This window comes from Lissotriton vulgaris, chromosome 5 (assembly GCF_964263255.1).
Source record: "Lissotriton vulgaris chromosome 5, aLisVul1.2, whole genome shotgun sequence".
Taxonomy (NCBI): domain Eukaryota; kingdom Metazoa; phylum Chordata; class Amphibia; order Caudata; family Salamandridae; genus Lissotriton; species Lissotriton vulgaris.
Window position 1 is genome coordinate 455,699,551 of NC_141693.1, and position 17,137 is coordinate 455,716,687.

The following is a 17,137-nucleotide window of genomic DNA, read 5'->3' on the forward strand; positions in this document are numbered from 1 at the left end:
GTAGTACAGGTCGTGAACAGGCAGTTAGCCAGGGAGTCGCAGGTGCTCAAGTTATTGAGAGTGTTTATATTGCTATGTTTGGAACAGGATATTTTGTTTCAAGCCAGGCATGTGCCAGGGGTGGAAAAATAACATTGCGGATGCTTTGTCTCGTTCGCAGTGGCAGAGGTTCAATGGGCCAGCCACGGAGGTGGACGAACACAGGACACCAGTGCCATTGGGGCTGTGGTCTGAAGGAGAAAAAGGGTCATTCAACTGGTAAGAGGGTCAGTGGCCACCTTCACGTGGAGGGCGTATGAGCAGGCTTGGCAGGAGTTCCTGGACAGTGGCGCGTTGTGACATGCCAGGTTATGGGTGCGGGCGAACAGGTGGTACAATTTATTCAATCGATGATGGACAAGGGTCTGTCCAAAGTGACAATTGCAGGCAAGCTGTCAGCCATCGCTTTTATGGGGGAAACGTGGTGGGGCTATGCGCCATAGGCGGGTTAATTGGGCATGCGCTTAATGGAAGGTTGGGCAAGGGAGCGTGGCGCTAATGCTCAGCAGCGCCGGCCTATAACAGCGGGTATGCTGAGGGGCATGATACGTCGCATGCTGCAGATAAGCCACAACGGCGAAAAAGCAGTGCGGTTTTCCACCTTAATGTTGTGGATCGAATTCGGGGCTTTTAGGGTTTCGGAGCTCCTGGGAACGAGGGGAAAACAGGGGGTACGGTGGGGGGAGGTGGAATTGTGGGGCAGGGAGGTGGCAGTTCTTTTGCGGTGCTCGAAGACGGACCAATGGGGAGCGGGGAAGTGGGTGGGTATGGGACCTGTGGTGGATCAGACGATGTGCCCCGCGGCATGGTGCAGGACTCTAGCAGCAAGGCCGAGTCTAGAGGCTGGGAGGTTTTCCGCCGGGAGGTGGGCGGCAGGGTGACGGCAGCCCATTTACTTTGGGTACTGAGGCGCACCCTTCAAGACATGGGTGAGAACCCTGGATTATTTGTGACGCACTCTTTTCGCATAGGTGCAGCGACGGGTGCAGCGAAGAAGGGGTGGGGGAGGGACGATCTTATGCGCCTGGGGCGTTGGAAATCGGACTGTTATAAAACCTACTTCAGGATGCGGGGCGTGGGTGAGGGGGAAGGGTGAATTTCCTTCCATGTTTCTCACAAATATGTCTTTGCAGGTGCGGTAATGGGCCGGCCGTGGAAGGATTGTACATATAGTCATCATAGGAGATTATTTTGTGAAGCGATCGGAACGTTACAAATGGGACAAACACAAAAGTTTAAATTTAGAATTGGATCCTAGGTTGTTTCGTTGTTATTGGCAAGGGAAAGGATGCATGAGGTGGCATGAATTGTTTCCGGCACTGAACAAGTTAGTTAGGGGTGGAGTTTGTCCAGATGTATTGACCATTCACTTGGGGTAGAATGATTTGGTGCAATGCAAGGGTTTAGCTTTGTTGAAACAGATGAAGCAGGATTTGTTGGAGACTCGGAGGCAGTGGTCCAATTGTCATGTCATATGGTCCGAATTTATACCCAGGAGATGTTGGAGGGGGGCGGAGCGGCCGGCGGCCATACATAGGGCTCATCGAAAGATTAATAGGGATAGGAACATTTTTTGCGATAGGGAGGAGTTTAGAAGGCTGGAGCATTCGGAGCTGCGTTATGCAGGTGTAGTTATTTTGGAAAGATGGGGTTCATCTGTCCCGCTATGGTATGGAACTGTACATAATTCAGCTTAAGGAGGCTTTGGACAGGTCGGTAGGTGTATGCAGGTACCCGAAGCGACATTAGCCCTAGTTTGGGGGGGGGGGGGTCGAAAAAGTCAGGGAAGCTGTCTTTTTCGAGTGGCGTTTATTCCTGGGTAATGGCTTCTACAGCGGTGTACAGTTACAGTTTTATTGGTTGTGAAGGTCACTTCGGAGCATGCAGGAAGGGGTAAGAGCATAGGAAGTTTATGTAGATAGATAGGTGAAGAGAAGTTAGGAATTGCAAGTTTGGTGTTAGAACTGTTGCAGGGGTAACCTTTTTAGGGGTAACCTTTTTAGGGGAGGGGGTGATGGGTAAAGTAGGCTGACAATATTTAGTGAGGTTTAGTTTTGCACGGCACAGGATAAGGGAATTTGGATGTAAGGTGCACCTGTTTCCAATAAAGTGGCCTTTTTCACACCAATAAGCTAGTCTGTGGTCTGTGCTGCACCCCCTTTTGGCCCAATAGGGGTTTGGGGGGGGGCAACCACCAGGAGGCCTGCCCCGCCAGGGGAGTTGTGGGGTGGGGGAGCCAGGACTCAGTGAGCGGTTTAGGCTCTTTGGGCTCCCTGGGCTGGTTTTTGGCTACTTTTGGGCTGAGGCTATTATATAGCTGGCCATCTTATGTCACGGGCCACCATTTTGGTGGTTGGTGACACGATAGCCGTGGGGAGGTCCGTGGGTTTGAGGTTTTTAACCTCCGCCCTCCCAAAAGAGATGTGGCTGGCGTTTTTGCGGATTCCAGAAGGGGGGTTTTGTTGGTTAGCTGTTTTGTGTTTTTTATCTTTTTACTTACGGTAGTTTTCATTGGGAACAGGTGCATCGGGGGGGGGATTTTGTATTTGGGGTGGTCGCTGGAAGCAGGTGCTGGTGTGAATCATACTGGTTATTTGGGGGCGTTTTTCCTGGGTAATGGTTAGTACAGCGGTGTACAGTTACAGTTTCATTAGTAGGGAAGGTCACTCCAGGAGCATGCAGGAAGGGGAAAGCTTATAGGAAGTTTATGTAGATAGATAGGTGAAGAGAAGTTAGGAATTGCAAGTTTGAGGTTAGAACTGTTGCAGGGGGGAATCTTTTTAGGGGAAGGGGTGTGGGGTAAAGTAGACTAATAATATTTAGTGAGGTTTAGTTTTGTACGGCACAGGCCAAGGGAATTTGGATGTAAGGTGCACCTGTTTCCAATAAAACAGACTTTTTTACACCAATAAGCTAGTCTGTGGTCTGTGCTGCACCCCCTTTTGACCCATGACGACGATTAAGGATCTAGCTGCTGGGGGGGATGGGGGGGGGGTGGCTGTTGGAGAATTTGCTAAATAAGTATTTACATTCTTAGATCTTCTGCTGTATCCTTAATTTCCCAGAATTATGTCTAAATTCTTGAAGGAGGGAGTATTTGCACTTTAATTTTGATTCACGTTACCCCAAACATTGTGATAACATCGTAATTGGCCACTCGTACTCCTCACCCATAACGATCACCGGTTTTAGGCCTACACATTATTGTTAGCATTCGTTTATGAATTTTTAGAAAATGGATTTTACAAATTGAACTATCACTTTCATGTTTTTATTCTATATTAATGGTCGCACTGCACCCTAGACCTTATATTTAGTCCCTTCGAAGCAACATAAGTTCTTACAATTTTAAATGGGTTTTAAATTATCCTATTGTTATGAAATCATGATGATGGGTCGATTTTATGTGTTTTGCATACGTGCTTTATTATGTATTACATTACAATGGTTATTATTATTCAAGCAATAAAGATGTATTTACTACTAAAGTATGCCCTGGTTGGAGCATTACTCATATACATAAACATGAAGCTTTCTTAAAGTGGATGGTTTCTTAAATAACCAATATCAATGAATGTCTTTTATGAACTGTTTACAGGAACCATAAAAAGACACTGTTGAGCTAAGTCAGAAAAAGCCTTTGCCAGTATAAGAGGTAGTACGGGTGGGGGCTTTAACATATGACATGTCTTTGACATTCGTCTCGAAATGTCCAACAACATTTTAGTAAACATGCAAAAAGGGGAACGGTCCTCCATATTTCAATCAATTGTATATGAATATTCCCATTTTAGAAATGTTATGGCAAATTCACAAAGGTATGTAAGCAGTGGCGGCTCGCAGAGGGAGTGCTGTGGGTAGTGAGGCATGGTGGAGGAGGGTGGGGCGTACTGGTGTCGGACATACAACGAGCAGGAGTAAGGTAAGTAAATGAATAAATAAAACTATTTACCTTGCGCTTGCTGCATCGCTAACTCGGCGATGCAGCGAGCGCCAGGTAAATAGTTGTATTTATTTATTTATTTATTTACTTACCTTACACCTGCCCGTCATATGTCCAAATCCACTACCCTCCCACTCTGCCCCTCCCCGCCTCGCCGCCCTTCCCCTGCGAGCCACCACTGCACATAAGAGTATATAAAACAGTACTGGAGAAGTACCACTACACATAATCCAAATTGCCTTTTTGAATAGGGCCCTTTGTTCACGCTCGCAGGTACACAAGTTATTGTGCATGTCAGGAACATACTTCCACAAATAATGGAACCATCATAGGGTAAGCACATAAAATCAATTTTGTAAAAATGACCAGATGACAACATTTTACTTCATACCCGCCGCAATACCGGATGGGGGATTCATAGGGCATAACTTTTAGAGCTTTTTTATTACGTAGGTGTTATTGTTATAGTCTATCTTACCTATGCTTCCAAACATCCAGCCACCTCCATGAAAGAACATGATTCCTTTCCGTCCACCAGAGGATGGTGATTTAGGTTGGTAAACTCTCACTGGGATCTCATCAAACTGCAAGTCTTTGATGAAGAGTTTGGAGTCCTTGCCCACATTTTTTCGTAAGAGTTGTTCTCTTACGTATCGAGTAAAGGTGACTTGGCTGCAAACACCTAGATTTTCCAAAATCTTAGCCTATTGATTTAAAAAAGAAAAGATACAATGTTAGAGAGAGACAGACAGATAGGCAGAGATAGTAAGGGACAGAGGGCCCGGTTTAATATCTAGCAGCCGTTCTCTGCCAGGGTGACATAGTAAATTATTTAGTCGCCATCCCAGAGGTCCTAACTGCCAAACCTTTTGAAATGTTGGTCGTGCATTTAAAGCATTGACAAGAAAAGTTTTTAAAGCAGTTTCTGCAAAAGTATTGTAACTTCGTCATACGGCTCTATCAAATATGACAGACACATACAGGAAACCTACTATTATGTTTTATTTTCAAAAAGAAAATCCCTACGTGGGATTTTATTTTTGAAAATAAAAAACAATGCCCCACCTTTAACTCTTGAGTGGATCATTTTTGCACTTTTCACTGCCGTTTACTACTAGGGTTTTCCTGTCAGTTAAAACTGATCTGCATGTCCACCCATCTAAATTATGTGGGCGGACATACTGGTCAACCTTTGATGGCCCTTAGTCCCTCGGGCTGTCGTGGGGTGTAACCACGGCGGAGCTGGTGTAGTCTTTGCTGTTGTTACACCAAGGGCCACCCACATGTAAATCGGGTAGGCCATTATGTTGGCGGAAAGGATTCTCTGTCGCCATTGCGAAGGAGTACCCTTTTCAGCAACACATAAATTAGGCCTAGAGTGTCTCACCTGGCACATAATGTAAAGCTAGCTATGGTATTAAAGGGCATTCAGTAAATATTTTATTGTAAAATTTATTAAAATCATCACAATCAAGATAACGCATCGTTATTTAAAAATGAAACACGTTTGAAACAGGTCCATCATTTACAGCAATTAAAAGGCAGTCAATGGTAATAATATCAAACATCAAAACTATTGCTTTTGCCTCTATTTATCTTTACAGAGATGTCAAGAAAGTTTTCAAATATGCATAATGCTTGCTAGTGATTACTGTTGCAGCTGCATTTTTCAGTGCGGATATCATTTGCTTTCAATAATTCAGATAGCCAAAAGCTCCTATGTGATTAAAGGCCTGCACACAAATAGAATATGTAGTAGTCAATAATAACATTTTGAGCAAAGTATTATTTGGGAATGAATTCCAGCAACTGCCTTTAATACAGACACAAGGTAGCCAGACTCACAGACAATTCTAAGCAGTCCCAAAGAACAAGTTACTTACCTTCAGGTAATGTCTTATCTGGTAGAGACATGATCTAGCCGCAGATTCCTTACCTTTGAACTTCCAGGCGTCAGGTTGGATCTGGAAGATTTTTTTCTTAGCTAAACCCCTGCGTGCCGGTAGGCGGCGTTGGTCAACTCCGCGTGACATCTTCGGAGTCGTGTCAGCTGTTTTAATGACGTTTGCATCGTCAATATACCCTGCCACTCTGGCGCCCTGACGTCAGTACTTTTCACGACTTTACACGCCAAAAGTGCGGAGCCATGAAATTAATGACCATGATGTGTTAAGAAGACAGCTAGGGCCCTGAAAGGAAACAGCCCTGACACTAACAACAATTTAGCATGCGGGAAGGATGGGTGGGATGGTAAGGAATCTGCGGCTAGATCATGTCACTACCAGAGAAGGCGTTACCAAAGGTAAGAAACTTGTTCATCTGACAGAGACATCTGGCAGCAGATTCCTTACCTTTGAACAGATACCCAAGCAATACCTCCGCCATAGGGGAGACTGCAGAAAGTTTTAGACCAAAAAATCCTGCAGAACAGAGTGGCCAAACAAGCCCTCTCTGCGAACCTGAGAATCAAGGCAATAGTGTCTGGCAAACGTGTGCAGAGATGCCCACGTGGCCGCTTGGCAGATATCTGCAATTGGAACCTCCCACTGGAGGGCTGTGGTGGCTGCCTTCACCCTGGTAGAATTGGCCCAAGGCCTTCGGGAGGCTGGTTCTTTGCCAAGGCGTAACAAATCTTTATACAGAGGATAAGCCAATGGGAGATAGTCCTCTTCTGAACAGCACGCCCCTTCTTGGCTCACACGTGCCCTACTAAGAGTTGGTTATCCACCCGGAACTCTTTAGTGCGAACAAGGTAGATCTTTTTGGGTCCAGACGATGCAGACGCTCCTTTTCTTTGGAAGGGTGCAAAGGTGCATAGAAAGTGGGAAGAGTAACGGACTGTCTCAGATGGAAGGGAGTTACAACCTTGGGCAAAAAGTATTCCCTAGTTCCTAGTAGCTCTTTGTCCTGAAAAACTGTCAGGTTTGGAGGCTGTGATAACAGTGTCTGCAGTTCGCTCACCCTTCTCGCAGAGGTAATGGCCACTAAAAAGGCTGTTATTATCTACTCACAGGTAGATTTGGCTTTGCCAACTACCAAGAGTATCAAACTTCAGGACTCTTACACAAGATCTCATCATTCTTCTCCAAATTTGTATAAAATATCCAACAAGCAGAAAAATCTTTGGAAGTGGCCAGATGTTGTAAACTGATCTACCTTTTCCTTAGCCTGCAGGCAACAACATTATTATTCAATTTCTCTGCAACACTCCTGGTGTTTTTTGCTTGCATCTTGGGATCCACACATTTTACTAGAATTAGCCTGTAGCTCCACATTTACAGCTTTACCAGAAACAAATTATTTCCTCTACAGGCTTTCCAATCTATGTTCCACTTGCTTAGCAATAACCAGAGCTTCCTGCAACATTAACCCCCCCTTTAAGGTAGGACTCCTAACACACTGCTTCAGCTTTCATGACTGATCCTGAATGTTCTTCCAAATGATTGCCAGACTAGGCTGCAAACACTAATCCCTTAAACCAGTGGCTCTTAACATTTTTACTTCAGTGGGCCCCCATTTCATCATTACTGGAACCTGGGGCCCCCATCGGATTATTATTGGAATACAAGGACCTACATTGAGTCATTACTGGAAGCCATGTACCCAGGCCTAACCTTTATCGATGATCTGAAGCGCAAAACAACACACAAAAAATACATAAAAAGCATTTATCAAACAAATACACAAATTGTAAAAAAATGTTTTTTTTACAAATATACTTTTTCAAAAACACAATTTGAATATTAATGGGAAGTTTGGAGCTTCTCTAAATTCGATTGAGGCCACTCATCATCCATACTAAATTATGTTTAATGCACTCGCACTGTTCGCACAAATCAATCTCCCCACTATCTTAATGTTTAACCTCCAATTTCAAATTCCTTCACAGTTAAAGAATGTTTGATAATTTGCTTCCAGACCTGCCAACCTAATAAAACATTAAAAAATTTCACAGTGTGAGGAAGGGGCGGGACCTTCGATGGAGCAGGCCTTGTTCCGGGCACTTTCTCTCTAGGAAGCATTCCCTCGTCGTTTCCCACATACTTTAAAAATCCCACCAATAAAATAAAAAAGCTTGCTGAGGATACTGCAGCGAATGTCTGGAGGTGTTTTCGCACCCATTAATGGACACCAGCAGTTCGGATCCAACAAAAACAGATTAAAAGCACTATTGTGAGGTGGGTTCCAGCCGTTTTCCCTGTCACCATGTGACATTGGCTACTCACCAGGTGACCATGTGAAGAAGGGAGCCTATATCGTATGACATATTAGACCACTGTGTGAGTTGGCAGGTCTTTGCTTCTCTATTTCTATACATGTTATTAATCTGTTAATACTATTTTGTTTTCTAAGCAGTCGCGCCCACCCCCCTTAATAGGCTTCACCAGTCCCTGGGGTTCCCGGACCGCCGGTTGAGAACCACTGCTTTAAACACAGTGACAGTGAGTTCCTACCAAAATATTTGATCTCCACAATCGTGTAATTTGGAATCAAAATATAAATAAAGTTTCTTAACCCCTTCAGAGCTGATGACGGAACCGCTCCGTCATCAGCCGTGGTAGCGCTGTGCTGATGACGGAGCAGTTCCGTCATGGCCCGCTCGGCGCTGATTTCGCGCCTGCGCGGTGCATTCTATTGAGCGGGCGAGGCCATGACGGAACCGCTCCGTCATGAGCACAGCTCAACCGAGGCTGGTGACGGTGCGGTTCCGTCACCAGCATGGGCGCGCCGCGTGGCCCCCCCCCCGCCCCCTTAGCGCTGCGGAGGAATAGCCGCCGCAGCGAAGAAGTTAATATACACTTCTTATTTATTCGTACTCATATAACTCATTAACTTCTCTTTAATCCAGGCACACATTTTTTTACCTCTCTAGCTCCAAACAATGTATATATAATGTGTGAGGAAATAGATTATTAGTTGGGGTGGTTGTGAGATCTCTCAAGTAATAATGTCACTATTCTGTATCAGGTGCACTTAGGTTACTTTAATTTAAACATTATCTCACTCCTTGGTAGTTGTGGCATAGAGCATTCGGGAACAACCAAAAGGAAAAACAAGTGTAAAGCATTTGTCAGTACCAAAGCAGTTAATGAGTAAGAAACTTGACAGTAAAAATCCAATTCAGATTTATAAAAATAGGATAGATTTTTATCTTTATTAAGACCCTCAATGACCAAAATCTCATGAAGGGGATTGGAAAAATGATTTTTAGAAGCTTTAAAAAGTTTCCTAGCACCACAAAGAGCAAAGCACCAACCACAGGCATATGGTCCCACTAGACTGGGTCAAAGTCAAAAGTTAAGGTGGACCATGATGGAGTGCAAGACTGATACAGGGACCAGGTTTGTCCCAGTAAAAAATTAACCTTCTGACTTGGTCTTTTTTTCTGGAGGAACTTTCTCAATGGTGGAGCGAGCTGCTGGCTGAGTTTGACGGGGGCTTGACGAAAGTGGGATTCTACGAGGCACTTGTGCTGGTGAAATCCTTCACGTTGTAACTCAGTAACTTTTCTGGAAGTAGAACTGATTTCCGTGGGGCAAATAAACAATTTGAATCATACTGGTGATGCGACAACAGTGCCTGCTGTTCAGCGGCGGTCCCATGGTCGCCTCTGGTTCTTTTATACAAAAGTTCAGAAAAGGTTTAGCTGTGTCCACTGTTAAAATCTTGAGGGGGCGTGGGTGGAGACCATTCTAACACCAGACAAGGTTTCATGAGCTTTTGGGAGTCATCCTATGAGTTAGGACTCAATCCCGTTAGAACGGGTCAGCTAGACACTTCTTTGTTTCAGGCTTCTTGCAGCTTTTGTGTTTCAGGAGCCCAACATGTGGCTAGCAACAAGCCCTTGTAGACCGGTCTACTGCCCTGGGTTCTAGTGGGGGCAGGTCCAGCCCTTGGGGTTTCTCTCCACAGTAAAAACAGCAGGCTTAGACCTTCTTCGAAGTTCAAGTCCTTTGTTCAGCAGGTGCACCCATTTTGTTTTCTATAGGTTCGCAGTGTTCAGAGGAAGGTAGCCAGGGGTGCCACTTTTATGCCACTCTTGAATTTTTGGGTGGGGAGAACTCCCTAACCGATAAGAGTAACATGTCTATGGTCAACCTAACCCACTCCTAGATCTCTTCCTAGGGATTTGGTACTAAACAATCCCATAGTGCATTTCTCAGCCCAAAACACAGATGTCAAAACCTTTCTTCTCTGGGTCAGAGCTATGGGCACACCCTTCGTGTGTGTCCAGGATAAAGAGGAACTTCCCCTGCAGAACCAGTTCAGGGACAGTTCTCCCCACTGGGATTGGGTTCCACTCTGGCTACTTAGGCATTGGCAGTGGCAGACCTAGGTGTGGGTTACATTTGACTTTGACAGGGACTGTCCCTTTGACGTTTGTACAGTTGGTGAACACATTCCCCAGGCCATCGTGACAGGAGGAATTCACACCTCCTCCCAACCAAGCCCTTTTGTTCCTTTCCCCGATATCAACTCGCACCTACCAGAAGGCTGTTGGTGACAGATGAGGAATATCTTTGAAAGTGCTACTAGACGCTTTGAGCAGGAAAATGCCAACTTTCTAAAAGTGCCATTTTCAAAAGAGTAATTCAAAATCAGACTTAGCCATCAAATTGGATTTTAAATTCCTATTAATGAGACCTTGAATCATCGGTCTAGCTAGTCCCAAACTGAAGTTACACATTATGAGATGTTTAATGTACCCCCTGGAGCTTATCTATGGGAAACCAGCCTTACCACAGTGAAAAAAGACTTGAGACATTTTTACTAGCAGGATATGTACAACTTAAGTACACATGTGAAATGTCCTACATTTTAAATACGTACCCTATGGCCAGTTAGGGCCTAACCTAGGCGTGACTTATAAGTATTAAAAAGAAAGATTAAGGCCGGTAAAAAGCTTATTTGCCATGCTAGGCTCCAGTGTCAGGCCTAGTGTTATGTTTTCACTTTGTCACAGTATTGGTGGCACAAACGGAGCTAAAATCCACTAGTGACATTCAACTTACAGGCCCAAGGAAAACTGAGTATCAAGCAGTAGGGGCTTTTAGGTAATTTAAATATGCCAATCAGGGAGTAGCCAATTGCACATGTACCTTAGGGTCAGAGCACATGCACTGGGGGCTGGACATCAGCGCACCAGTGTTCAGAGTCCGTAAACCAGCACTAAATCGAACTAAAAGTGAGGGGTGATCCTGCAAAAAGTGAGCTTCCTCCCACAATGCTGGTCTTCTCTCAGTCATAAAACTAAGCCCACATATGACTGATACAATCTATCCATTGACGTTTTTCTTTTGACTTCATTATTGAAGGGAGTCCTGGATGATGGGAGCAGGCACCTTTATAGCAGAATATTTACATTTACAGACATCTCCCACTTTCACATTCAGAATACCATTAACATCACGGGCTCTATTAAGTTACCTACATTATGTAAATTGTGCTGGTTGCAGTGGGGCTACCTCTACAGTTCTCACACTTCGCCATGGTACTATGCAGTAGATGTGATTACCAAAGATCTGAAACACACCGTGCCTAACTTGCAGCACTGCTCTTTCATCGAGACCCTTGCACTTTGTATTGGGCTTGAGGACACCCATGAGGGCGAGGGCAACTTTGGTTTCCTCCCTACAGCTCACTATTACCATTGGACGCATTGGTCCACTGAGTCACCAGACATAGTACACAGGCCTGCCCATCGTTCAAGTGGGCACCAATGAAAGTTTTCCTAAAAACCCACGAGCCAGGTCATGAAAGAACCTCTTAATTTTTAACTTCATGAGGCAAGCCATTGCGGATGTCAGAAACTCCCCACATCAGAATTTGTGGGCAATCTTCGAGTACAACTATAGTAAATAAATATTTTTTTAAATCATAAACCGGCTTGCTGTAGTCTGGCTGTGCATCATAAACATCACAGAGGCGTTTTCGGAGGTCATACACATTTTATTAGACACTCACTGAAGTAGTTTTAACTGGAAGTTTAGAGTACACCCTCAGATGATTAGTTTGCATTTTTACAGACAGCTTCTCTTCCAGGAAAAGGTGTAGGTGCATCAGATAGGTAAAATATATATATAAATGTAGAACATCCATTCCAATGAAGGAGCAACCATTGGCAACAGAGCTAAAGTAATAGAAACAAAAAAAATCTACAATTATCCGGTATTGCACAACAGGATTTTAATCCAGATGCCCTCCTGCTTTAGCACAAACAACGGACCACAGAAGTACATATAACAGTGTCCATAGTAAAAGGTAAGCAATGCAGTAGGACAAACATCAATTTGGTTCTGAACTAAAACGTCATCAATGCAGCATGTTCTACCACTGATGACAAACACAGTCCTCATTTTACCATAAGGCGCGAAACGTGTTGTTTTAGGCTGGCCACTTTGCAGCCATTCCAAAGTGCACATATAAAATAAATTTTGATAGGTTTAGAAAATTCTGATTACATTTTTATGAGACAAACAAGACCAAAACGACAAAAATCCAATATGTAGAACCGGAGTTATGAGTTTTTAAAGAAGAAATCAAAAAGTAGTGCTTAGAAGCAAATAGCGCTTAGGGGTTACTTGAGGTCGCACTGGACTGGAATAAATCCAAAGTTCAGGCCGGCACTATGAAGGGCTGGCCGGCTACAGGACTCACGCAGGTCCTTCTGAAAAAGGACCTGGATAGAGAAAGTGTCAGCCACGAAGACTCGCTGCGTCAGTGCCAATGATGATGAAGACTTCTTCAATGAACCCCTTTAAGATGCAGGCACTGTGTAATCATTGAGCCACGCTGTCTGTCGTCACTGAGCTGCGCAGTCCAACAAAGCGATGTCGATCAGCTCCTGTGTCGGCATTGAAGTCTTTGATGGCCCTGAGACTTCAGAACAGGGGGCAAGCGAGCAAACCCTTGGAATCACTGTGGTTTCAAGTGAGATGGGTTCAGTCCTTGTCCTCAGCAGGGCAGAGATCAGCAGACGCAGACACAGCACATTAGAGAAAGCATTTGCAATGCAATAGTTCTCGCATTAGTAAAGTTTGAGCTATTGGTATTGTAAATGATGATGCCAGATCAAACACACACATTACCTTAAACTCTTTAAATGACTCCTGATACAACAGATTCTGCTTGAGTCTAAATCCTTATGGGGTATGGGGTCGATACCAGCCGCGTTCAGATAGGAACTCGATAGGGCACAAAAGCGTGGAGAACGAAAACAATTCAAATAAGATAAGCCAGAAGGGAAATCGATTGAGCCTTTGTTCGTGAGAGTGGCATGTACACTGAGCAAATAACTGCTGTGTTTATGATAAGCTAAACAGGTGGAGCTAGGTTTCGTTAATGGATTTCAAAACAGGTTGAGTTTGAACGACCTGTTCTGCTGCTCTGTCCCTCTCAAATATCTGTATTGACCGAAGCCACAGAGGGTTGGAGCACTTATCTCATCTGGATGCAGAACGACTTTTATTTACTTTATCGTTGGCAGGTCGGGCTCGCTCGTATTTGTGTTTTCAAGCATTTCAGCTTTCATCTCTTCACATGAAACAAAGAGGCAAGCAGATAGGCCAGTACTAAGACCCTTTTTCAAGTAAGGACCTTCACAATATCTCCTGTAGAGAGGTTGTTGTCCCAGCTCCAATCTTCTGCCACAGCCAAAAGAAGCCCGAGAGCTCCCCGGAACCATTTAATGAATGTTAACGTAAACCCCTCAGCTGCTGAGATGTTTCCTATTCCAATGTGTAGTCCCTTTTCTGATGTTTGAAGCACATCACATTTAAGCTATATAAGAAAACGAACATACAGCAATTATTTTTTTTGGGGGGGCGGTAGATTGGGGGGGGGGGGTGCTGTGCAAGAAATCACGGTTTGCTGTGCTAAGTTCACCATCTTCTCTGCTTTGAGATACATTTTTACTACAGATTTTCCATGTTATAAATTAAAAGTCAATTTCTCCGATTTTCTGTTGCTTATACCTGCAACTTGTGAGAGAAACCATGGGTGAACACCAAAGCTATGTGTCTAGAAACTAGAAAACATTTCTAATCCAGCAAGAGGGCTTTTATATAGCTCGCTCAATAGTCGAAAAAAGAATAAAATAATGAGGAAAATAAAAAGAAATGGGTGTCAACCTTTCTCTCTGTATTTTATTTTTATTTTTTGGGGCCACAATGGACAATTTACAAAAATAATATATTGTTACGTCAATCAGATTCTTTCTGGTCGTAAGGATATATAGATATATTAAGATTTATTTTTTGCGGGTATGAACTATGCTTCAATTTATATGGTGATGTCTAGTCAATGAAAAACCTGCTCGCTATTTTGCTTTAATTTGCTTTCACAAGAGAGCACAGGTAGTTAGTTATGCTTTCAATCTTATATTACATTAATATTTTCTTCCCAAAACCAAATTGGACCCCTTGGTAAATAGTTTGTAAGTATTGCTGGTCCTCAAGAACATTCAGGGTTTTCACCGGATAACAATCACCAATGAGCAATAGTAATGCAATAGCGCCACCAAGTGGATACAGAATGGATAAACTTCGATTTAGTGTGACTTGGCTGATTTCTATTACCATTTGATACATATAGCCTGCCACCTAACGGTAGTATGGAAACTGCTTCAGAAAAATACCAATGGAAAGTTGTGTTCTTCACGAGACCACGCGATCAATGCGAGAAGTGGAAAAAGTGCATTGTATACAGAGGGCAGCATTCTGGGTACTTTTGGCAGCTCTCTTGCTTCCCCTGAACTCCAAGCTAAATTTGTAAAATAATTATAAATCTCAAGGAGCAAGGTGTTTCTTGCGAGGCTGCCATCTAATGCAGGGCCGGCACTAGGCATTGGTAGTCTGGGCCGCTGGCCAGGGCCTTGCACTCAGCCCAGCATGGGGCCCGCACTGGTGGTGTGCCCTGTTGTTTCCCTGGCGATCCATTTCAAAGAAAGGTGTTGCCTTGCAATTATGTTCCATGGGAAGCCACCCTCCCTGGGCCTTTCAGGGATGGTGTCTGGAGGCCTAGGGGAGGGTGACGCTTCCTCTTATCCCAACTAATAACTTTAGGACGCCTAAATGCCTTCTGTGAATACCAAAATTCTTAAAATTAGGATTTTTCTCAATTTAGTAGTAATTACTACTACTAAATTGAGAAAAATCCTAATTTTAAGACTTTTGGTATTCACAGAAGGCATTTAGGCATCCTAAAGTTAGTAGTCCTAACTTTACTACTACTAAATTGAGAAAAAACGTAATTTTAGGACTTTCGGTATTCACAGAAGGCATTTAGGAGTCCTAAAGTTAGGAGTCCTAACTTCTGTGAATACCGAAATGAGTAAATTCATTCTGTGAATACCAAAAGTAGTAAGTGCATTCTGTGAATGCCAAAAGTAGTAAGTTCATTCTGTGAATACCAAAAGTAGTAAGTGCAATCTGTGAATACCAAAACAGTAGTAAGTTTAGGATTGAGTCTTAAGTTCATTCTGTGAATCGGGCCCAAAGAGACTGTGTGGTGTCTCATGGGTATAGTTTGTTTCCATAGGTTGAACTTTGTTTTGTTTTAATAAAGTTTGGGATGAACGTAGTTTTGTGCTGGACACATTCTAGTGTCTCAGCAGACACATGCTTGCCAGCCACGTCCTCGAGGGCTGGATACACTTGCACCCCACACTCATCGTCCACAGGTGTTTAGGGGAATCATGCAGTCACTTCATCATAGGTAGCTCACACCTTGGTATTGTGCTCCCACCTTGTAATTGTGCTTATTTGGGTACATAAAGTCTTAACTAATTATTCTCGATAAGTAATACTATGTCTGAGTATTATGTTCTTATTTTTCGTCTGTTAGAGCAAGATACAAATCCCTGCAACCCTCTTGTCTTTGCCAATGCTTATTTATCATTGCTGGCTCTTCTTCATGCCTGTTTGCATGTAGTTAACTTCCCGCACGTGTTTACCGGCATTCGGCTTTCACGTGCGGTCCATGAGTAATCTGGCAGGCTCAGCTATAAAAGGCCGTTCAAGACACGTGGTGGCGCTTCGCTTCATCTGAGAGTCACCGCAAGTGCAGCTGTCGTCTCCGAGTTCCCGAACCCCTCCCTTCTCAGCTGATTCCTGCAGAAGCTCCGAACACAGTGAAGTCCATCACGAGTATCCTTTGCGGGGTAACCTCAATTCCCTTGACTTACCTGATCTTTGGCATTCCGATTGGCAGTCTTCATCTTATCCAGTCCTTTCGTCGCTGGGTTTTCATCGGATTCCTTCACACGGCACGTCACCTCCGGTGGATCAGGCAGTAAGACAATGTTAACTCCGTCCTTCCTGTAACAAGGAACCTTTTTTCCAATAGAGACTATTTTATTTATTCCCTTCCTCCCTACCACTAAACGAAGCCTTCCTTTTGTATCGTCCGGTATTGTGATATTTGCAGAGACAAAGACAAGCATTGGTAAAAACAAAATCGAACCAACAACTTCTTGTGACTTAAACAGGAAACAACCTTTGATGCAACCAAGACTGTTAAATTGTTACTTAAAAAGCTGTGAATCATCGTTTTGATTGTACCAAAAAGTAAAAGCATTGTAGTAAGTGCTTAGTTGGGATAATTGACACCGGTACAAACGTATTCAATATGTAAAGCTTGATGCTCAAGCTTTTGGGTAGTTTGTTTGTTTCTTATTTTTATTTTACAGATCAGAACCCCTTTTATCTTCAATTTGACTGCAATCATCAGGTATGTGGAGTTTACCATGTGTTACCTGAATTAGAGAAACTAACCATATTAACCAGTTGCTAGTTGAATAACCAATAGTTTCATTTGACATTATCACAATTCATGGTCTATATTTTGTTTCAAGGCATTCACAAGTCACGAAGAGTTTGATGATTGTGCAAGTGTCCGCTAGGGCCAGAAAACTGTAGGTATGTTATCATAGGTCAACTAAAAGAATTACATGTTTTAGGTGAATGTTCAAGTGAGTAAGTGACTTTACTTCTTGCATTTTGTGTAGCACCAGTGAGACACCAGAAGGCCCGGCACACTTATTAAGAGAAGCATCGTTGGATCTACAAGACCAGTGTTTTGTTTGTTTGTTTCTCTCTCCACTTCCCCTTTCCCTTGAGGAGCAGTCAGAGTACTCAAGTGTTAGTAATCCTTGGT

The 17,137-nt window shown here is 43.6% G+C and overlaps 1 protein-coding gene across 1 annotated transcript in view; it reads right to left on the reverse strand.

Moving 5' to 3' along the window:
- Positions 1 to 17,137, reverse strand: part of LOC147711078 (arylacetamide deacetylase-like 4) — a 122,956-nt gene that overhangs the window by 87,209 nt on the left and 18,610 nt on the right. The window contains exon 2 of the mRNA XM_086921891.1: positions 4,461 to 4,686. Coding sequence (XP_086778017.1) covers positions 4,461 to 4,686 — 226 coding nt within the window. The remainder of the gene's footprint in view (positions 1 to 4,460; positions 4,687 to 17,137) is intronic.